The sequence below is a fragment of the Parus major genome, chromosome 14 (genome assembly GCF_001522545.3).
Source record: "Parus major isolate Abel chromosome 14, Parus_major1.1, whole genome shotgun sequence".
Taxonomy (NCBI): domain Eukaryota; kingdom Metazoa; phylum Chordata; class Aves; order Passeriformes; family Paridae; genus Parus; species Parus major.
The window spans coordinates 2,381,113-2,403,723 of record NC_031783.1 but is presented as its reverse complement, the minus strand read 5'-3'; the positions used below and the strand labels follow the sequence as shown (position 1 = coordinate 2,403,723).

General features: G+C 41.9%; 1 protein-coding gene across 7 annotated transcripts in view; it reads right to left on the bottom strand.

Annotated features, from left to right (window-relative positions):
* The window catches only part of CREBBP (CREB binding protein), a 95,230-nt gene that overhangs the window by 5,075 nt on the left and 67,544 nt on the right, over positions 1 to 22,611 (bottom strand). For 5 of the 7 annotated variants that reach the window (XM_015642873.3, XM_015642880.3, XM_015642875.3 and 2 more), the window contains 14 exons: positions 20,067 to 20,185; positions 19,713 to 19,952; positions 19,140 to 19,228; positions 14,302 to 14,412; positions 13,559 to 13,615; positions 12,271 to 12,348; positions 11,716 to 11,783; positions 7,497 to 7,647; positions 6,605 to 6,751; positions 6,130 to 6,243; positions 5,561 to 5,726; positions 4,464 to 4,631; positions 1,252 to 1,413; positions 714 to 995 (listed from right to left, as the gene is read on the bottom strand). In XM_015642873.3, coding sequence (XP_015498359.1) covers positions 714 to 995; positions 1,252 to 1,413; positions 4,464 to 4,631; positions 5,561 to 5,726; positions 6,130 to 6,243; positions 6,605 to 6,751; positions 7,497 to 7,647; positions 11,716 to 11,783; positions 12,271 to 12,348; positions 13,559 to 13,615; positions 14,302 to 14,412; positions 19,140 to 19,228; positions 19,713 to 19,952; positions 20,067 to 20,185 — 1,952 coding nt within the window. The remainder of the gene's footprint in view (positions 1 to 713; positions 996 to 1,251; positions 1,414 to 4,463; positions 4,632 to 5,560; positions 5,727 to 6,129; positions 6,244 to 6,604; positions 6,752 to 7,496; positions 7,648 to 11,715; positions 11,784 to 12,270; positions 12,349 to 13,558; positions 13,616 to 14,301; positions 14,413 to 19,139; positions 19,229 to 19,712; positions 19,953 to 20,066; positions 20,186 to 22,611) is intronic. The other 2 variants (XM_015642878.3, XM_015642876.2) reach the window with 1 other exon arrangement.

Below are 22,611 nucleotides of genomic sequence, written 5' to 3'. Positions count from 1 at the left end.
CCTAATTCCCCACGTGTGTCCAACCCATGTCCTGCAGTTCTGCTTCAAGGAGTTCTGCTCAGTGCTTTCCTCAGAGGGATTAATTAAGACTTCCCCCACAAACCTGGCAATAACTGCCAGTGTAAAAACGAGGCTGTACTTACTCAAACTTCTTTTGTTCAGCTACAGCCAGAGGTCAACACAAGCCCTCCAAGAAGCCTCAAGCTGTACCAGTACAGCCCCACAGGTAACTTCTATCTAAGCCAGCTCCTAAAATTTGAGCAATCTGGGCTAGTGGAAGGTGTCCCTGCCCATGGCAGAGGGGTGGATCAAGATGGTCTTTGAGGTCCAACCTAAACCAAATTCTTTAAAATTAAGTTAAAAACTTGTCTATTTAGAGGAGCAGTAGAATAGACAATGCAGCAAGAGCCATTCCAGAGCACTGGTGATTTCCATGTCGAGCAACTAAAGTCAGTTATTTTAGAAGAGGCAGCCACCTCTTCTACCTCCCCTTAAAGCTGAGCAGCCCTTTACCAGGATGGGCTTAATTTGGAGGAACTTTGGGCAATATCCAAAAAAAGCCCATCAAACTCAGCTGTGGGACAAGAGAGGGCCGAGTTCTGAGGTGCCCCACAGATGGTGCAAGGCCACCATCCCACACAGCCAGTGCAGGGCCACCTGTGCCCCACACATCCCTCACAGATGGTGCAATGCCACCTGTGCCCCACACATACCTCGCAGACAGTGCAATGCCACCTGGTCTCCACGTGGTGCTTGCACTCATTGCACGTGTAGACGAAGCGATCCTGCCCCTGGGTGTGCAGCTCCACCAGCATGCACAGCGTGGACCACTTGGATCGGCGCAGGGAGGAGAATTCCCAGTGCTTGTCTCTGGCCAGGGTGAGGAAGGCGTCTCTCCCGTCCATCAGGTCACAGCTCAGCAGTGGATCCGGGTCCACAATGGGGTGCAGGGTGTTAATCACAGGCCCGGCATGTAAATGAATCACAAAAAAGACCTGCAGGTAAATGGGGAAGAAATAAAAGGCAAAGAGGTCAGGTAATGGTGCAGGAAGGAGCTGCTGTTCTCTGCAGTGAGAACCTTATCTAATTAACTTAGTTTAGGCTAATCTCTTCCAATATGTTGTTATGCAACAGAAACATTCCTAGCCCAACCACAGGGTTTATTCCTCCTGATTTTTCAGTTCTCAATATCACTGTGCCTGCATTTACAGGAACAAACCCTTCTCTTTTTACAGCAGATTGCCACATTACCTCTTTATGCTTCTCCATGGTGGCATAGAGCTTCTGAGACAGGTCATTGGACACGTTTGGCATGCTGGGCTTCTTCTTGTTAGCTCTGCTGATGCTGCTCTTATTCTTGTTGGTTTTTTTGTTGTTCTTTTTCTTGGCATTCTTGCTGTCGCCCTGGCTCCCCTGCAATAAAGGCACGGGAAAGATGTTACGCTTTGGAGAGCTCTCTCCCATTCACTGGGCTCACAGTGACACACTTCTGCTGTCAGGAATAGAACTTTGTTCCAATGCCTGCAAATCAGCCCTCCTGTGTTAAATATATCCTATCTTCCAGGAAAAATCAAAAGCCAAACTGGCAGGCAAACAAATCCAAACACTGTTTAAAAATAGACTTTTAAAGTATGTATACATTAAAAAGTTCCCATTATGCACAGATTCTTTATCCTTCTCCAACATCATACTTCAGCTTCCACTGCTTTACATCTTGCAGCTGATGATAAAATTACACAAATAATATGGACTTAAAATTCCAGGAGTGCAGTACTTTGCTTTGCTGTGCTTTTGGTGTGTCACATACTTGCTTGAGCTCTGATTTAATGCTTGTTTTTAATGAACAGATTTAGGGCTAGGACACAGCTAAGAACATGCAGGATTTGAACTGAAACCAACAAATTATTCTCCATCCTGCAGACTTCCAGCTGCACGTGCAGCTCCCAAAAAAAATAATCTCCAAAACCTCCACTTGTGCCCAAGTTACAACACAGACCTCAGTGGCCATTCCCTGAATGTTAAATGTAAGTAAAGAGAGTGAAAAATAGCAGATGATGCTATTTAGATGACCTAGGAAAACAGAAATAACATTTAGAGTTCTCATGTCCTTAAAAAACAAACCCCCAAGCCCTTGGCAGGGAGGGCTCAGGAAAAACCCCTCTCCAACTTCTAGAAGTTGGTCATCATAAAATTAAAAATAAGCTACTGAAATACTTGAATATATATAAATATAAATATACACACATACGCAAGCAAGTTCCATGAACAGTATGTACAAGCAAACCCAGGGTTTATCCACAGGCATATTCATTCCAGGAAAACAAAAATATTCAAACTGCAGAAAGCAATTCTATTTACAGACTGCTGCCATCCTTCCATTCCATTAATTAGGCTTGGACAGGAATTCCCTGTCCACTCCTGGGTTCCCTCTTAACTAATTTTGTGGATTTTCTGACCAAACCTGTTTGGAAATTAAAATGAGACTATTTTATGGGAAACCAGACAGAGCTCTAAGGGATTCAGAAGTGACCTGTTTTATGTTCCCACCTTGACTGCCCCCAAGTTTCCTCCCACTGATGGAGTTGGAGCCTGCCCTCCTTTGCCTCCACATCCTAAAGCACCAACTGAGATCTTAAAATTTAAACACCAAAAGGAAGAACAGACTGAAACTTATCAAACAAGCCAAGTCTAAGTTTTCTTTCTACTCCACCTTTAGCAAGTTTATATTTGGCAAAGTGTACAAAGTATTCCAAGCTGTTTTAAGAAGTTGTAGAGTTGTGTTTGTACCATTTCATTCTGACATTCAGCCAGATCAGCCAGAGATGCTGATGGACGGTTCCTGGGGGAGCCTCACCCCTTCAGAACCTTTGCCAAGAATTCTGAATATTTTCCACCTCTTTAGACTCCCTTGGACTGATACCTGTAGCACATGTTCACTTGCAGGAAGCTTTCTCTTCACATATACAAAATTTAGGATGAAGAATTGAAGACAGATTCTGTCTCATTTCAGTACCAAGATCCACGTGGTGCTTGCACCCAGTCAGGTCCCCACTGCTGGGCAGTTTCCTCCAGGAAGTGTCCCAGTTTAGGTTTTCTGCACTGGGCAAGTTGTCATGCTTTTAAATTTGCTCTTTTTCCTGAGTCAAGAGGCAAAGACCCCATTATCCCACACTTGGATGACACCTCAGCAACCTGGGGCAGGCTGTGTCCCCCTGCTGCCCCAGGCATTAAGAGGGAGCACAGGGATGCTCCCAGGCAAGGCTGCATCGTCTCATTTTAGGTCACAACTTGTCTGAGTTCACAGTGAATTGCTCTGGGCTTTGTCAAACACCTTTTCCCCTCTCCTAGATGCAGAGTAAACACTCACACCACTGTTTTCCCTGATTCACTGGAAGTGATCCTTTTAGCAAGAGAGGGCTGCAGCCTAATTCCAAGCCTTGCCTTTCACTTCTTTTATACAGCAGTGTTTGCTGAACTATCTCAATATTCAAAGTCACATTCAGAAGGAACAAAGTGAAAGCTGTTAACTTTGTACATAAAAACATAGCCACAAACTGTATTAACTTTGAAAGAGCTGCTAAGGTTTAACAGCAGGAACTTTCTGACATCACAAAATTGATGGATTGAGATCCATCCCTCCACATCAATCCCACATAACACAGACTGAAGGCAAACAGTCACAGCATCTAAGCTTAAAGGGGGCTTCCCCAGGTTCTACCTTTTGGTTCTACCTCAATCTATCAGATTTCAGATTTTCCTACAACATTTATTTTCAAAATATCTTGCTGCAAATCTCAAGTAAAAGGGACAGTATAAAACTGCTGAGACCATTTGGTTGCAGATAAAATCAAGATGGAAATAAAAATGAATGATGACATTCTGTCCAGGGCCCTGAAACACTTGGTTGTTGGGTTGATTTTTTTTTGGCTTGGATGGTTTTTATAGACAAAGAGAGAATGTTGGTGAAGGAACAGCACCATCAGGATCAACATTTCCCACCAACGCAAAGCCTGCAATAAACACTTTTAAATTTCAGCCCTTTACTGTTGCAAATGACTACAAGTACCTGGGCTTAAATAACAGCCATGTTTCATTCAGCTCTGAAAAATCCAGCACCTTTCAAAACAAAATGCTGGAGGTGCTTTGCAAAGGTGTGAAGCAGAAGCTCAGCCAAATGACTGTAAGCAAATGTAGCGTGGCAAAAGCAGCTTAACACATTTCTCTGAGAACAGAGATGCTGAACTGACATAAGTGACTTCTGAGTCTGTTAAAAAAACCCAAACCAAGCCTTCAGTAGATTTGTTAAGCAAGAAGAAAAACTGAAATGCAATTAAAGGGAGCCCTGATTTCATGTTTGCTGGAAATGATCTTCTCCAGTTTGTTTGATGTGATCTCTCTATTTTAAAGCATTAATTACCAGCCTTGTGAGCTAAGGGAAAAGATGGCACATAAAGCTAACCCACCTCTGTTGTTTCACTAGCTGCAGTGCTCTCTTCCTTCTTCCTCTCCTCCTCCTCCTGCTCCAGCTCCTTAATGCTTTCCTCCAGCACATTGGGCCAGAAATCACCTTCGAAGTAAGGCAGCTCCTTGGCACTGGTCAGCCTGTCCTCGGTTGCTTGTTTGAAGATGTCCTGTTGAGCACATCACACCAGAGCAGGAAAAAATAAACGAAGATCACTTAGGAGAGAGAGAGGAGAACCAGAGACACGGCCCAGAGCTGCACTGAACAGCTGGGCCTCACCCACAGCCATGAGCTGCTCCTGCCAGGGCTCCTATTCTGGGCCAGCTCCAGATCCAGCCAGGCAATCCTGGCACAGCCCCACTCCCTGTTCCATCTGAGGATCAGTGCTGAGGCTTTCCTGACCCCCACCATGTTCCTGACATGATGGGAGATACTCAGACACCCCTGGAAAAAGCAACTGACCCCTCCCTGATTTCAAAACCCCCTCATCAGGAGACCCAGATTTCCCAGCTCTTTGCCACACAGATGACAAGGATTGTTAGAGGCTGTTCATGCTCCACACATTTAAGAACTGTCACTTGCCATCAAAACATCAATTTTTTTACAGCACTGTCACTACCATTAAGAAATTCTTGTAAATTTTAGCATGAAAGGAATGGCAAATGCTCCCTTTGCCACCTTCTACTTATTTCCTTGGGTACACATGTGATATTCTCCAGTTATGAAAATCATCCTTGTCATAAGGAGCTCTTTTATTTCACACTGGTGGGGTCCAGCATTCCACCTGCTCCTCCAGAATCACCAGAAACAGCTTCTATAAACCTTGACAAGCTCCATATTTCCTTGCCTAGTAAATGCAATGAAAGAAAAATACACAAAGGCAGGTTCTTGCAGATTTCCCTTCATGGAGACACCAAACCTAAGGAATTTTCAGCCTGACAGGCAGAACCTAAAGAAAATCTAAGAAAATGAAGACACTGGCTGAGAATAAAGCCCTTGTATGACATTACTCCACTTTTCAGGTGTTATGAAACAACAGTAGCTCCCTTGAAATGAAAACACTATAAAAACTAAATCTGAAATTAAACAGTTACAAACCTTGTAGTCATGAATGATTCTCTCAGCAAATGCCTTGTCCAGCATCTTCTTATACCATTCTTGCAAACGTTTGGGTTTGGGTATTTTCTGGTCAGGTGGGTGGCAATGAAAGATGTAATCATCTCCTTCACTGGGGGGACAGGCCCAGATGTGCCCTGTCACGTACCTGTGTCACAGACAGCAAACAACATCTGTGACTCCCACCAGAAAAATAACTCAAACCTAGTTAGAAATTCAGACCTCTGGTTTTATGTGTTTTAAATTTAATTTTTTTTTTCTTTGTAGCAAAGATGTTGAAGCAATAACCCATATTTTGACAAGGGATAAGATTGGGGATATAATAATTAAGCTTAAACATCCAGTGAAGCTCTGATCAGATGAATGATGTGCTGTCAGTTTAGGAATCCCAACTATAAAATCCACCCTAGTGACAAAATCCCAGTTTCTCCCTCCACTGCAGAAGAGAGGCTCGCTCCACACATCTCAGAGCTCAGGAGGAAGCACAGACTACCCCAAGTGAAGGAAACACCACAGACCCACATTTCTTTCTCTGCCAAGCTCTCACTCACCCCAGTTTCTTCACGTACTCCAGGTACCCGATGAGGATCTCGTGGTACACGGCGGTGCGCAGGCAGCGGGGGCGGAAGAAGTGAATACTGTCAAGGTAGGAGATGTACACACGCCTGCAGGGAGAGAGGGGACACACTCAGGCCTGCCTGAACCTGCTGTGTCTACTGACACCTGACTTCTACACATGCAGAAAGACAAATTAATGCATATTTAAGCATCTTTATGTGGTGTAAGCAGTCCTCAAAAGTAAAAGAGGGGCAGTGTTTTTTTTTAGACAGCAAAAACACACATCGAGAGGCAAAATTAAAAGCAGAATCCAAAAAATGTAACGTTTTTGTTGTGATATTTGTCTTTCCCTTCAAAGTCACCTGCAGTCCTACTGGGATTTGTGCCCCAGAACTGAAATGCACATCCCAAATGTCTGTGTTTGGCAGTGACTGTCCAGGGGATGTGGGAAGATGCCCCAGGAGGTACCTGGTGTTTGGAGGGGGACAGTCTGAGCCGTACTCCTGCACGTGCATCCCAAAGAAACACACGTCCACCCCATCGATCTCCTCGAATGCAAACAGAGCTTTGGTACGGTAAGGGAAGGATTCTGACATCTCACCAGAGTCCACAAATCTGTAGGAAAGGGCAACAGGAAAAAACAAACAAACAAAATGCCAATTATTAGAGCAGCGTCCTACCAGAACAAGGGGATTATTTTCAACCTTACTTTTAACTCCTTAGGAATATTTTTATGCAGGAGTTAAATGGGGTCAGATCAGAGCTGTAGTAAAACAGGGAGTTCTGTTCCTCTAAATTTATGGAAAGACTGTTTCCATATAGAACAGGACTGAACAGGCCAGCATTGAGTACATGAATATCCTCAGAGACCACAAGCCTTTAAATAGGTTACAGAGCAGAAAATGTGATGCGTTAGTATGAAGTGATGTCACATAAACACAGTTTTTATGAATTTAACCCAAAATACTTCACAGACTAAAGCTTTTAAGCTTCTCATTTATAATGAAACAAATTAAAAATCACTCCTGAAAGCTGAAGGGTTTCTAGAAACACAACAAAACAAAGGAAGAATAAGGAGCAGAATCTCAGCAACTGCTCTGAACTATGAATTTTGTAACCAAAATGTGGTCACTCTCAAGTTGTAGTGACACAAAGTCCCAGTATCATAAGCAAGGATGTCCCCAAAACAGTCACTTCCTCTACATGTTTTAACCTTTCATAATCCTAAACTCACCCAAATTTCAAAAATGTGCAAAGGCATTAAGGTGCAAATTGGCACAATTTTACAACAGCCCCACAAGGAGGCCTTAAAATAAAATAAATAAAAAAGATTGCATTAATTATAATTAACAGGACTAACCTGGATTTCATTCCTGGTTTAACTTCCACTGTCTTATCTGAACTTGCCACCACTCTGACAAAGACCTCTCCAGCTTCAGGATGGTTCTGCCGCCGCAGGAATTTGTTCACTCTGTCTTCCAAATGGTTCCCTAAACGTGTGGTCTGCAGCCCTGGAAGGGAGTGGGGAGAACACAACCATGGAAAGGTCAATATTGGAGCAGTCACTGTGCTTGAGAGCTCTTTCAGCTTTATGCTCTGGATGGAAATAGGTTTTTTATTTCTTTTGTTTTACCTCCATATGAAAACTGGATGCCCCATCGTGGCAGCTGAACCCACTGGAGTGGCCCAATTACCCCATAAGTGAATTACCAAAGGCAGCTGTACGTAGCATTTTTCAATTTCAGGCTTATTTTATGAACCCTGCAAATGTTTACTCCTCCCAGCCCCACTCTGGCTGGCTGACAGAGATTACATCACTTTACAGATCTGGCTCCATGCCACACCTTTTCAAGCCAAGCAAAGCAAATCAACAGAAATGAAAAGCCTTTTGACTTCAATGGAGATTTCATTGCTTTTGCTTTTCTTTTCCAGAGAGCTTTAGCACTGCAGTTGCAGCAATCTGCACATCAAGGTTAAATAGTTCCTTGCCCAGAGATGGAGGTCTTGGGGAGTTCAAGTCCACAGATTGCCCAGATGCCCACACTCCATCTTTACATTCACAATTGGCTTTTGTGGGGAAGAGCTGGGTCTGTGCTCTTACAGGATGTGATGGTTTTCAAATAAATCCACAACAAATTAAAGAAATCGTGATGATTTTGGGTTAAATTAAGAAAGCAGAAGGACCTCACTGTTTTGACTTGAAGATTTATGACTATTTCTCTTATCCTGCTGTACTTATTTTACCACTCATATTTCTACTTCACTTTATGGTCAATCTGCTATCTTTTCCAAAGTGAGGGTGTAATCTAAAGATGCTCATTTAAAAAAAAATACATTTAATTTTCTGCTCTGTGTTACTTCTTTTTTCAGTTGATATTTGGCTCCTGACACAAGGCCCTTGGTTCTTCCCTGACTTCTGAGCCTGCACACAAAATTCTGCAGTGAAGTATCTGTGCTAAAAATTACTCTGGGCTCCAATACTGGGGAAAAAGCTCACTTATACTCAAAGGATTATCTCACTTTCTAAGGGATTTATACACTTAAAATTTTATTTTATAGAATCCCAGAATGGTTTGGGTTGGAAGGGACCTTAAAGCTCATCCAGTGCCACCTCCTGCCATGGCAGGGACACCTTCCCCTGTCCCAGGCTGCTCCAAGCCCCATCCAGCCTGGCCTTGGACACTTCCAGGGATCCAGGGGCAGCCACAGCTTCTCTGGGCACCCTGTGCCAGGGCCTGCCCACCCTGCCAGGGAACAATTCCTTCCCAAAATCCCATCCATCCCTGCCCTCTGGTAGTTTAATTATAATCAGTTTACAGAAATTGTCAAAGGCAGCAATATTGATTTACATCTTTTAGCTTGTCCCTTTATCCAGTGAGATTCTGTGATCATAACCAGCACACTACAGTCTAAATATCATTTACCTGGGAGTAATTAATAATTTGAATTAAAAAATGAAGTTTAAAGGCAAGTAAAAACACCAATTCCAACACACTGAGCCTTTCCCAGGATTTCCCATTCCAATACACTGTATTGGCCTTGCCATATGTAACTGTAGGGGGATGACTTTTAAGGAAATTCACAAATACTTTATGAGGGAATTGTTTTGTTTTGTTGATTTCTCTGAAGTCAAACAGAAAAAGAAGAAAGGGCTCCACTTCAGCTGATGAGTGGGAACATTTCTAGAAAGCCACTGGAGTTAACTCTACTGTCTTGTTGTGTTTTCATCTTGTCATCTTCCCAATGCTAAGCAACCAAGGGATATCTGCTTCCTTCCTCATGCTGCAATGCACTAAAGCTTGGAAACCAACACACCCAAAAAGACCAGAGAAGGAGATAAAAGAAACAGGCAGCATTAAAATTACATGTAATGTAAAGAAAGGATCTACAAGTTGCAATTGTTTTATCTATTAGAACGTGAAAGCTGTTTTAGAAAGCAATTGGATTTTGGTTCTTGGACAGTTCTCACATATTCACCTCTAATAAAAGCTCAAAGCTCAGTGAAAACTGCAGTGCAAATCTGAAAAAAGGCATCCACACTGCTGAGAAGAAACCTCCAGCACAGGTCTGTGACAGCAGCAGTGGCCAGACCTTTGTTAGTGGGTGAGTAATTGGACAGAGAGGAAGAAAGTCCAACTCCTGCTCTACTGTGACTTCTTGTCAGGAAACTACTTTGGAGGAATTCTTTGTCAGGATATCTTTTGTCTTTGAACCTCTCTGCATTGGCTACTGGTGAGGTAATATTTGTAGATTTTCTTAGCAAAATAAATACTTCAGAAGTTCAGGGTTTTCCAGCAGAACCCAGCTGCACACTGGTTATATTTGGCAGGCTATCAGTTAAGGTAACCAATTTTATTCAGTATACATTAGGAATATAAATGTTCCATAAGAGCTGAGGGATGTGCTGTCCTGGTTAGCAGCAGTTGTGCCATCATGCTTGAGAGGGAGAGATGGAGAAATATTGATGGCAACTTGGGCAGTAAATGTTAGAAGAAGGAGCATGTTAATATTTCAAACTTTCACTGCTTAGGTTTGGTTTCAGGTCAGCAGCAAGACCAAGGTTTTGATGACAAGAACAGACTTTCCCTTCCCTGCTCTTGCATTCCCACCAGAGCACTGTTAAAGAAAGCTGATCTCCAGAGCCAAGCCCACCAGTGGATTACAGCTGGCAGCAGGACTCAAATCCTCAGGGAAGAAAGACAAGACAGTCAAACAGCAGGGAAAGGACAGGGAGAAGTAGGAAAGGAAAAAAAGCACCATTATTTCCCTACCCAGAACCTTGAACTAAATAGCTGCTTACTCAAACTTTAACCAGAGTCACAGAACAACTGTGATATCCTGCAGACATCCAGGGAATCACACTTATTTTAAGGAAATTTACATCAATAACGCTGTAAAGTCAGCATAGAACAGAAGAGACATCCATTTAAAATGGGTATCTAAAACAACAGTTGGATTTCATAATTTTATTAATATTCTCCTCCAATTTTAATCTATCTTTAATGAGACTAATTTAAACCTCTTTAACAAAACTCTCTTGAGTGCATCAGGTTACTCCAGAGACTGTTCTGATTACTGGAACCCACCGTGCCTCACACAACATCATCACCTGCAAATTACCCCCTTCACATCTCCTGCTACACAATCAACCACACACAAAGTTATCAAGAACTCACATTTTTAATGCAATTCCTTGCCTTTATCCCAATTTGAAAGATTCAGGCTCATGCAGGCACATCACCCAGTAATGCCCAGAACTTCTAAGCATCAAGGAAGCACAAGGGAGGATTGAAGTGTCCCTGCAAGTTCTGCTTGTTCAAGTGCCTGAGTCACCCCCTTGGTGTCTAAACTCACTTTGTTTTTCTGCTCTCTGCACTGACTCTGCATTTCCAACACCAGCCCCTTTTCTTCCCCCACCTAACCTGCATGAATAAAAACAGCCTAGTCATGTTTCCTGATGTCCAGTGCCTGCAGACAATCCTGTGGAAGGGTTCTGGACACTGAGATGACCTGACCTGGCCTCTCCTGGCCTCTCCTCAGTGCCCATTTCTATCTACAAGACCATGGCAATGGTTACTGCCAAGAGCACCTTGTTCACTTGACTCAGTTCTTAAACCACCACCAGTTCTGGAGGCAGGAAAAGCTCTCCCCACACTTTGGTGCTTGGCAGCAGCACCTGAACTGCAGCACAATTGTTTCCTACAGGTTACTGGAAGGGCACAGAGGTGACAATAATTTCATTACAGCTCCAACACTGCATGGAAACCTGGCTGAACAGAGCCAGTGAAGCACACACAGCCCTGTGCTCCTTCTGTCCTATCTGTCCCTCTTTTTGCTTTTTAACCCTGGAAACACAAGGACAAAGATGTCAAACACACCAAGCAGCAACAAGACTGACCACAAACACAAACAGCAGGGCTTTAAAATGTTGATTAAAATTCCGACAGCCTCGGGCTACGCTGCTCCCCATTTTGCAAATGTTCCTGTGCTGTCTGTCATGACAACACAAAGTCTCAATCAAAAACCCATTAGGGGTGGCAGAGAGAAGATGAAGATAAAAACACAAATACCAAACTCACTTTTAGCACTGAATTTGTTTTCTTTGCGTGTTCTACCAGTTTTCTTCAGACAATTATCACAGACAAACCTATTGAGGGGAAAAAAAAAGCCAAAAATTTAGCATAAACCCATTATTGGTGAGCTTAAACCCAATGTTTGAACATGTAATTTAAATGTCAGAGTACAATATATTTTTCTCTGGCTTTGAACAGCTTATTTCACTCCATTTTTGAGGGATTTAAAGCTTTTATGAGCTGGTTTAACTCTGCCAAGCAGTTACACCTGCATTTGTGTTCTGTGCAAACTCCCCTCCAGCCAGCTGCCCTTGGTTAAGAGTTAGAAAGAAACCACACAAATCTGTGTGGATGAATATACACATTTTCATCTGAATATACTGAAATAAGACCCCAAACATCAAAAAAATGTATTTTATTTAGAAATGCTTTGTCCCTTTGTACCCAGTTCTTTAAAAGGCTGTGGCCACACATTAAAGAACAAAGGCAGAAAGTCTTTAATTACATAAATTACATCGGTCTCATTATACAAGGGGTAAAAAACTAACAACCATTTCTTACCCTGAAGGCCAAATAATATCATAATGTAACACACAAATCTGGTGCATCTTCCGACCACATTCTTTGCAGTCAACAAACCTGAAGAGAAAAAACCAGCAGCAAATTACTTTTGGTGTTAGGTAAGTAATTTCCCAGAATTCAGCATGAAAGAAGGATTTGCCAAGCCTCTGCTAAGAACTGAATCAACTCCACCAGGTCCAATTTACATCTAAGATACTCAGAATAGATTCAGATGTACATGTATCAGTCCACGTGCAAGTTATATATATACATCTACACCTATATATAAATTGCAAAATGTGCTGCTTTAAAAATCTGAAATGGGCTGTCATGCACAACTTTTTCTGGATCTTTTCTATCCTTTTCTAAGCAGAGTCCCAGTTTCACAGGATCCTCAACAATACCTCCACAGATTTAATTCTCAATTGCTGCAACAACCACAGGCTGAATAAATGGTTGCTCAACTTACTGTAAATGTAAGAACTAGTCATTCATGAACCACCCTGCCAAAAAAACATGTATTAACTTGTCTTTGCCTGCATGGCTCTGCTGTAGTCTTGTTTTTATCTTTAGTTTTCTGTTTAAAAAAAATACATCAGAATTCTTTTTTTGGATGGGAAAACCATTAGAGGTTTTCCTGGTCCAGAGTGCCATGCAGGTTTAGAAGCCAAATGCACTGGGGTCTGTCTCAGTCCAGCCTCCCAGGCCTGGGGAGGAGCTCTATTTAGAATTTGCAAAGATAAGCCAAGGAATCAAAATGTGTTGTGCCTCAAACTGCCAGAGAAGATGGAGCAGGATGATAAAATCCCACTGCAGGGAAAGCAACCCCGTGCTCCTGACAAGTTCAGCTGGGCTTCCCTGGAACCTCCTAAGGGTAACACAGGGTACCCTGGGGCCTTTGGGTGGGCTCAGCACTCAGTGAAGGGAAAAATGTGGTTTAGAAGCACAAGAGGGAAATGCAGAAGTGCCCCAGGAATGAGAGCCCAGGGTGAAAGGCTCTGGAGGAGGGAGGGCCATGCCCAGCCCTGTGCAGAGCCTGGCAAGGGCACACCCTTGGAATTATCCAAACAACTGAACCAGAACTGTCTGTGGAACAGGCTCCTGGGGTATCAAATCACACATCCACTTTGGGGGCTGTGCCATGAATTTTAGGGATTCTGCAGTCTGTTTGGACAGGGATGGAGGAACAGAAGAGTTCTTCACTCCCTGCCCCATTTCTGCCCTGCTGGCTCAAGGACAAGTGGAAGCAGTGAGATTTTGGGAAGGAAAACAACAGCCTGGTACTTACGGCTCTGGATCCAGGGTATCATTTTTCTTCTTTTCAAACTGATCCTTAGAGATGGTTCTAGAGACAAAGAGTTAATATGAAAACTCAGTAGCACCCTCACATCAGAGGCTCAGACAATATCATGCTTTGCTGAATTGCAGCAAACCTCAAGTCTGAAGAAAGCACCTCAGTATTTATTTTCTGGTCAGAGCAAGCAGTTCAGTTCATTGTATTTTAAGCTACAGAAAATATTTTTCCCATTTCACTTTCTTTGTAAATTAAAAGCAAGAGATACCCAAGTCTACACATAAAATTAAAATCATAAGGAACAAGGGACGCTGCTGTCAGTAAAGCAGCCACCTTCCAAACCAGCTCGTATGCCTCAAATCTGATTATTCTGGCCAAGTTAAAGGCAAGCCTTTGCTTTTAGAAACATAAGCTGTGCTTCAAAAGGTGAGATATCAGAATTAGATGGAAGTTTTCCATTAGAAAAGGTGATGGATTAGTGACATTTATTGACACAACTTCCACTGCTCCCCTCCAAACACATTATCCAGGGTCTGCCACCCTGGGAATGGGCAGCTCAGCTGGACACAGCACTGGACACAGACCCTACACAAAAACAGCTCTTAATCCTGTCCCTATAAATCTCCTGTTAGGATGGAACAAAGCACTTCCCCCCAGATACCACCACAGGGGTTTGGGTTTTACCTCCCCCCACCCCATTCCAAAATTCAGGATGCAGAGGAAAGCAAGAGACTTACGTTTGAGGCTGGGAAGGGTCATCACCCAGGGTGACATTCTCCCCCTGGATTTCAGTGAAACACTTCTCACAGAAGTGATACCTGTCAGCAAGAAGGCCATATTTGGGTGAGCTGGTCCAGCACAAACACAGCCACCCAAGCACGGAGCCACCAACCAGGGCAGGGCAGATCACCAGGAGCACGACGGAAGGGGGGACGTTGTTGGTTGATTGATGGGTCAGTGTGGACAATGAGGAGGCACAGAGGGAGGGGAGGGCAGGATTAGAGAACAGGGGAGGGAACAAACAGCACAGACGTAAGAGGTAAGACGCAAACACCAAGACAACACAGAGCAGAAAGCCAAGGCAAAGCACAGATTAGCATTCGGTCTCATTTCACACATTGCAATAAGTGCTGGGCCTCACATTCCAAATTTGGGGGGGATTTATGGAGTAGCCACCAAAGAGCTACGTTTGTACAGGCTTCAAATTTAAGAATTTGGATTTGATTTGCATGGCTCAGGGAAAAAACCAAAACCAAAACTCTTTGATTCCAGGCTTGCGACTGATCGAGTTTCCTTTGGGTAAAAAGGAACCTGTCAACAAGCTTTAAGGATGCATTTATTACAGATTTAAGTAATTAGGAAATATGCTGAAAGTATTTACTGATTGTGAGTCAAAACTGCAAAAGCAGAAACACTTGAAAAAAAAATCTATAAAAGCAATGAATTCAAAATTTGACTGTAAGATTAAATGTGACCAATTGCTCAGCTAATATTCTTTCATATAAATGAAACCAAATCCATACTCTAGACAAACATTTAACAGAAATGCAATTATGGGTCAGAGTTTCCAGCCATTTATCTATATAAATACAATATATGTATATATGTGAACAACATGAAATATTGTACATACATACAATATATTTATCAGGTACATTAAAGAAGTGGAATTAATTAATTAAACTTTACAAATTGAATATAAAGCTAGGTACAATTTTTGGTCACCAGACCAAGAGCCAATCCAAGTCATACTCAGCAAAAACAATTCTGCAGTTTACCAAACCAAGCTGAGTAAACTGGAATACAACTCTATGAAAATACAATCTGCATTTGAAAAAATAAAATAAAGTAAAAGTTACATGGATTTGGGGGGTGGGGGGTGCTGGGTTTTTTGTTTTGGGGCTTTTTTTGGTTGTTTGTTTCAGATGAACTGGAACCAAAGTTGTCAGGGTCACTAAAATAAAATAAAATAAAATTAAAAAAGGAGGCTAAATGTTTGGAAAGGATATGAATTCACACATGAACAAAGGTAACAGAGAGGCCACAGCTGTAAAATGCAGGAAGGCCACAAAGGATCATCAAAATAAAGGAGCTTTATGGAGAGTGAGAGAGTGGAAGCAGCGATGGCAGCACAGAACGAGGCAGGTTTAGTACTCAGACACCGGAGCCGTGGGGATGGGGAGTGTCAGAGGCACCAAGGACACTCAGTGGCACAATGAACCAACAAGTCAAGGATGGATTCTGATCAGTGTGGCAGCTCTGCCCCCTCACACACACCCCAGACACCTCCTGACCCCACAGAGACCTCCTGGGCTCGGCTGTCCTGGAGACAGCAACAGGCACCGGCAGGCCCTGATGGAATGGGATGGATCAGAATTCCTGCTGGGACACACCAGAGCCATCCTGGACAGGGGAGATGCTCCAGGAGCCCTCCCTGAGTCCCCTCAGCACAGCTCAGGAGCCTGCAAACTCCAGGGGAAGGGGATGGTTCCAGTTAATGCAGCCTCACAAACACTGCCAGCATGGCCCCTAACCCCACTTCAACCCCCTAGGGCAGCTCCACTGGGATTAAACACATCCCCCTCCCAAGGAAAACCAGGGTTTGGGAGCTGAGAATGCGACAGAGCAAGGCCAGGAGGAAAACAAATGTATTTCATTAATTTGTTACCACTGGGGATGATAAATACATTGTGGTTATTAGAGAGGAGACACTGCACATCTCATTTCCACTGACTGCCCTTGCCCCTCACACCCTAGCCCTACACTGATAACACAGTAGCTAATGATTTTTTTTAAAAATGATTTTTTCCATTTCTTTTCCCCTATAATGTGCTTCTTTCAATTTTTCTTAAATTAAAAACTCCCACCACTATTTTCCTTACTAACACAGTTGCTCAGCATTTTAAGAGTCAGACTGGGGAGGACTGAAAGTCAGGAGGATCCAAATACAGGAGAGTGAGGCCAGAAAAATCCATGGCCAAGGCTCCTATTAATAATTTGCAACATTTAAACAGTCCCAGAAAAGGTTAATTCTGATCCATTTTCAGAATAATTTATGGGCTTTCAAAGCACTCTAAGCTTTAATCCATGATATTAAAATGAGGAAATAAAAACTGAAGTACAGTGAAAATGAATCACCTAAAGATCATGAACATTTGTCCATAAAACAACCAAGGTGAAGCAATAACTGTAACTTATTATGGATATGGACCCTCAGAGTCCTGCCTTTTGCATGTCACCATGACTGTTCAGCAAAACCCATAAAAAACATACAATATTCTAGTTACAGCAGCCATAGAAACCCCAAGGAATGTATTTATTGCAGCACATCAAACATGGGAAGCTTTTCAAATGCAGACTGTTCAGGTGACTCCTGTTTATTACAGAGCAACATTATGGTTCAACACCAAAGTCCAGAAAATGCTCAATCTCAGCATTAACAGGTGAATTCTCAACTGTAATTAAGTGTAAAGGCAATTCTAAATTCATAACTGGATGGGAGCACTGACATGAAACACCACTTGGTTTTCTCAACTGGATAATTCACACATGAAGCACACATTTTCTGAACTCTTTAACCTAAATTTCTACCTTATTATGGAATCTAAACAGTTCTATACCAAATAATTAACTTAATGATTGAACTGTAGTGCCTGAATTCATTTATTCAATGGTGCCTAAATATTCTTAGTTGTAATTTAGTCATGTGATACACTGGACTTTGAGTGCATCCAATTTTGCCTGTTCTGTACACAGAAAATTCAAGAATATTTGACCAATTAAAGATCTGCTGGAAGAATGGAATTTGTTTTTCACTTATTTATTACTTTGTTTAGGAACATCTAAGATTTGAAGATCTCTGTCCCAGGAAATCTGAGTGGTTTAGAGCTGATGAATGGGGGCTTTCTATGCAAAATGGACTGATACTAAACAATATGGTGATTAATCTTTAGAAATGCCTTTTTAAAAGCTCCAATCCAAAGTTCCATTCATCACTTCATTTAGTGGGCCTGAAACAGAAAACCTCACACTCCACCTCAATTCAATCCCAAATCACAAACCCCTACCCCTTTCTCAAGGCAACTGGATGAGCAGAAAAAATATGACTTAAATGGACTTTAATGTTTATAATGGGCAGAAAAGTGGAATATTACAGCCCCCAGTGCAGAGGAACCTTCTGCTCCATCCACCCTGCACTTCTTGCTTGTGACCAACATTGCCTTCCATGGAATAATCCAAATTATTTAACACAAACTTAAAGTGGGAAGGCAGTTTTGAAAGAAGAATGAGCCCTTCTTCAAATCAATTTGAAGTTACTATTCTTTCCAAATACAGAATACATAACATGGATGCAGAATATGAAAAGTATTTTAAATTTTACCAACAGTGATGGTATTTAAGGGTTATTTTTCCCCAATGCCAGGACTGAACTGTCTCTTTAAATACACTTTAATTGTTTTATTTCTCTTCAGCCCGACTTTTCAAAGTCCACAGTGGCTGTATAAAACCTTTTATGAGAGCTCATGAATTTATTCCTGCCTGTCAATACTTTCTGCTTCTCAAAGGCCACCCAAGGCCCCCCCCACAAGGTGGGATGACACATTTTCCTCTCCCACATTGTGCTGCTCCAGCGTGGGGCTCAACAAGCTGAAAGCTTCTCAAGAGAATGTTTGGAGAGAAGGGATGGCCCAAAAAGATGAAATACAAGTGCTGGAAGTCTGAATTGGATCTGTGACTTCACAGCTGGCAAGGCTTAGAGGCTGCCAAGCCTCTGGAAAGCAATTCATTACTTCCTTTTCCCTATTTAAAACAAAGCTTTTGTCTCAGCCCATTTGTATTGTGCATTTTATTTGGGGGGGGAAGACACAAATCATCTAAGAAATCAAAATTAAAGCCAAATTTTGAGTTTGCTTTGTCATTTTAACACTGGTGATTTATGCATCAAATGGAAAATTAATCTAACAATTGTTTATTGATAATAATAGAAACACCAAGTCCTAATATTCATTAAAAAATAAGAGAAATTTTAATTTTCACAGCTTCTCATGGAATCTCTGGGTAGTTTTTAATGCTATTTCCAAGCTAATTTAAATATAATTAAGCACTGACTAGGAAGGGGAAACATAAGTCTTAGAATCAATCACTGTACCCTTTACCTGGTAAATTCTGGCACTATATTGTAAAAAAACCTGCATATTTTCACAATTCTCCCAGAGCAAGGTAACAGGATTTCCCAGTGCCTTTTGGCAGTTCTGCCCTTCTCCCTCCAGCAAGCCCTGCCCCTCATTTTATGGAAAACATGGACAAGTTGACCTGCACTGAAGCATTTCCAGGGGCAGCCTGGCTAAGAGCAAGCACTAAGGAACACTGTGCCTCACTCTGCAGCACAGAAAAACAAAGAGTCACCTGCAAAAGGACAGCATGGAAAGATAAAAAAAAAAAAAGAGCTTTTCCCTGATTTAGCTGACAAAGGAAAGCAAAAGTTAAAAATCCTCCTTATCCTCTGTATGTGCAGAGAATTCAAAAGAGATCTCATTTCCTGAGTAAGGGAAAAAACCTGGATTCAAGGACTTACCTGTTCTGGTAGCTGTAGTAGGCAGCGTCCCGGGGAATTGTACACAGCTGCTTGCCATAGCAGCACAAGGTCTGGGGAGAGAACTCATACTGCAAAACAAGGGAGAAAAGCAGCTTTACAACCAGGGATTTTGCTCATCAGGGATTTATAAAACAAATCTGATGTTTGTGGCTATCAGAGGACACTGCCATGGCCACCACACTTTTCCAGCTATTGGGAATGTACCAGCACAGCTCTCTCAATCTGGTGACAACCATTAACTCTAAAAGCAGTTTGACCCTTTGACCTCTGCTTTATGGACATGGGAAACTGGGGAAGTATTTTACTATTACTTAAAACTAAAGAAGGTGTCCCTTTGAGAGAAAAAAATATAACAATAATAACAGAAGAGCAGAGCTGCTATCGACCTTTTTAGCCCTAAACACATTTATAAGAAAGCCAAACTTTTAGCAGCCTTTCCATCCACTATACCCATTTTAAAAAATAAAGAGTACCCAAAGCTGGAGACTGGACAGAATTCAGCATTGTCTGGGCAGTTGGGAAGAACATCCCCTGAGATACTGAACCACCCACCTTGCGCCCGCAGCAGTAGCCCAGGGACTGCATGACTGGATCAATCTCCTGCTCAAACACCTCTGCCAGTTTAGTGCAAAACTTGTAGACCCTGGAAGTCTTGCGGTTGTAGAGCCAGGCATTGTTGAACATCAGCCAGACATCATCCACGTACTGCCAGGGCTCCTGGTACTGCCCCGTGTCCAGCTTGCGCTTGATGGTCGAGAGATCCATGGGGTTCTTCACAATGTCAAAATAATCCTGTCAAGACATGCAAAGCCCTGAGTTTTTAAGAGGTTTGCAATATGTTGAATAAAGGTAAAATGTTTATGTGGAGGATATTTTATAGGGTTTTTTTTTTTAATGCTAACTCACCGGAATCCCTAAAAGCTGGGGATCCACAGGCTGTCTGAAAGGAAGGGACTCTGGGTCCTGCCGGTACAAAGCTTCCAGGGTGGGCATGAGAGCCTGGCGCAGCTCCTCGGGCTTGAAAACTGGTAATGGAAGTCAGAAAGGTTACAAAAGTGCCCTCCACGTTTCCTAGTCTCTTGACTCCCCTAAAAAAACCCCAAAGAAATATGTTAACTAAAACTCTGCAAAGGGTTTTCCTGGTGAGAGGCAAAACCTCACTTCCAACAGGCAAACACAGCCTTGTATTTACTCAGATCCCAAGGGAATATCAGAGATATTCTTCCATAGGGAGATGGGAACAGCTCTAACCCATAATGATACATATTCTAGAGCATTAAAAAACCCCTCAAAACTTAAACAGAATCAAATTCAATCAATTGTTTCAACATGAATGAACCTTTTCTCCTCAAAGGAGAGACTGAGCATAATTTCCCTCCCCTCCCTTCTAACCTTGTTTGCTATTTCCAAGCCTTTTCCAGCAAAACCCACTGCAGTGGGCAGGGATGAGGAGCCAGCTCTACAGAGAGTGACCAGATGTCCTGAGAGCTGGCACTGGGATTTTCCTGGCCACAGTGTACAAACAGTCCTGGTCTGATGGATCGTTAATTGATTTGGAAAGTGTTAATACTTCCAGATTTCTATGCCACCACTTGGCAACAGTGGCATGGCAACAGCCATGATTCTTTCAGGAGTGGCTGACAAGGACAAAAAAAGGCAATACATTTTCTGAAAAATAATGATAACTTGGAGAGCTCTTTGAGCATCTCAGCAGTGTAATTACATTTATTTCCTTAGGAACAGTGTCTTTAAATAGGGAAGAATGCCTATCATTGAGAAAAAAAGACAACTAAGGAAAGCAGGATGGCATCTAATATTTATCTACCTGGATGAAATGAGAACGACACCAATAAAATGGAGCAATTAATTCTGCTAAAAGCACTTGAATCAACAGGGCTCAGTGACCCCTTTGAGGCTGATCATTGCTTTTCTCACTCAAATGGTATTTTGGTATGATATAAATTGCTTTTTTGGGACATTTAAATCAAAATCTATGATTTTAAAGAGTAAGCACACACAAAAAAGAGGAAAGACAAATTAAGCTGACACTACTCCTTGGTTGTATGATCATTTCAGCTGTTGCCACAGTCTCAGTCCCAACAAAATGGCAATTCTCTTCCATATTTATCAATACCATACATGCAGGCACTTTTCCCCTGCTACAGACTCCAAAGTTTTATAAACAACTCTTACACATTATATTATTGGATTCTCAAGAACAGAAATAAATATTAAATTCCATTAATGAGGAACAGTAATCTCTACTGCTCTGATTCACATAGTATATGATAATCTCAATTATTTCATTTAATGAAATGTAAAGGTCAAAAAGTACCTTTTAATAATCTATTCTGGCTACCTTCTTGACACTGCTTTTAGAATTTTCTCCTAGAATAACACACCACTAAGCTACAGTATCTTTCAAAGTAAATCCAATCTTATTTTAAACTCAAACTACAGAGATCCAGTGTGACTTTTGCCAATTTCCTTAAAGCCTAATTATCTTTACTGATAAAGATTATAACCCACTTGTATTTTGAAATTTGAAAAGAAATCAAAACAAAAATCCAGTTGTTATTTCAATTTATTACTTTACCTAAAAACATTAAGTTGCTTTCAGCTGTTCTGCCTCTAAGGACTATGACTAATACCAGCACATTTGATCATAGCATCTCCCTGTACATGGATTTTACAAGGAAGTTTTGTTTTTCCCTCTCTCCTTTTTCCAAAATTAAATGCTCTCAGTTCTCCTCCAGTAGCTCAAAGACCTTTGTAAGGAGCTGGCATCCAGTTATCCCATTTTGTCTTGGATGTGTGGGCAGTAAAAAGAAAATGGGATCTTTGCCTGACTCACCATGACGTATTATCTACCAAAGAAGAGTACAATGCTACCTTTTTAAATTTTTTTGCCTTTTTTCAAATAGAGGCAAGTCTGCTTATGATTGCTAAGGAGAAAATTCACAAAGGAACATAAGACATTTTTGAAATTACAAGGACAACACACAAATACACCTCAAACCCAAGCTCTTGCAAGTTTTCCATTATGTCTTAAAAAGAAGTGAAGAAATCAGTAAAACTCATCTTCAAGGTCAAACTAAAGCTGCCACCTACAAGGAGACAGGAGCTGCCCAAATGAATATTATAGTGAGTTTTTTGAGAATGCAAGGGAAGAGGCAGGGAAACACCACCTCCCTTTCCTGCTCACATTAGATTTGTAAAAAAAGGCAAAATAAGGCTCTGCTTGCTAAGTTACAGCACACAGTCCATGACACTTCCCCTTAGTGCCTGCTATGTTCCCAGCCCACTGTGGGATGGCCCTCAGGAATCTGCCTGCATGGGAATGAGGAAGAATTCCCAATACTTTTGCAACCCATGTAAAACTCCTGATCAGTCTCTTGAGTAGTTTTAAAATATCACCTGTCCCTTCAGCAGTAATTCCTCTCCAATACCT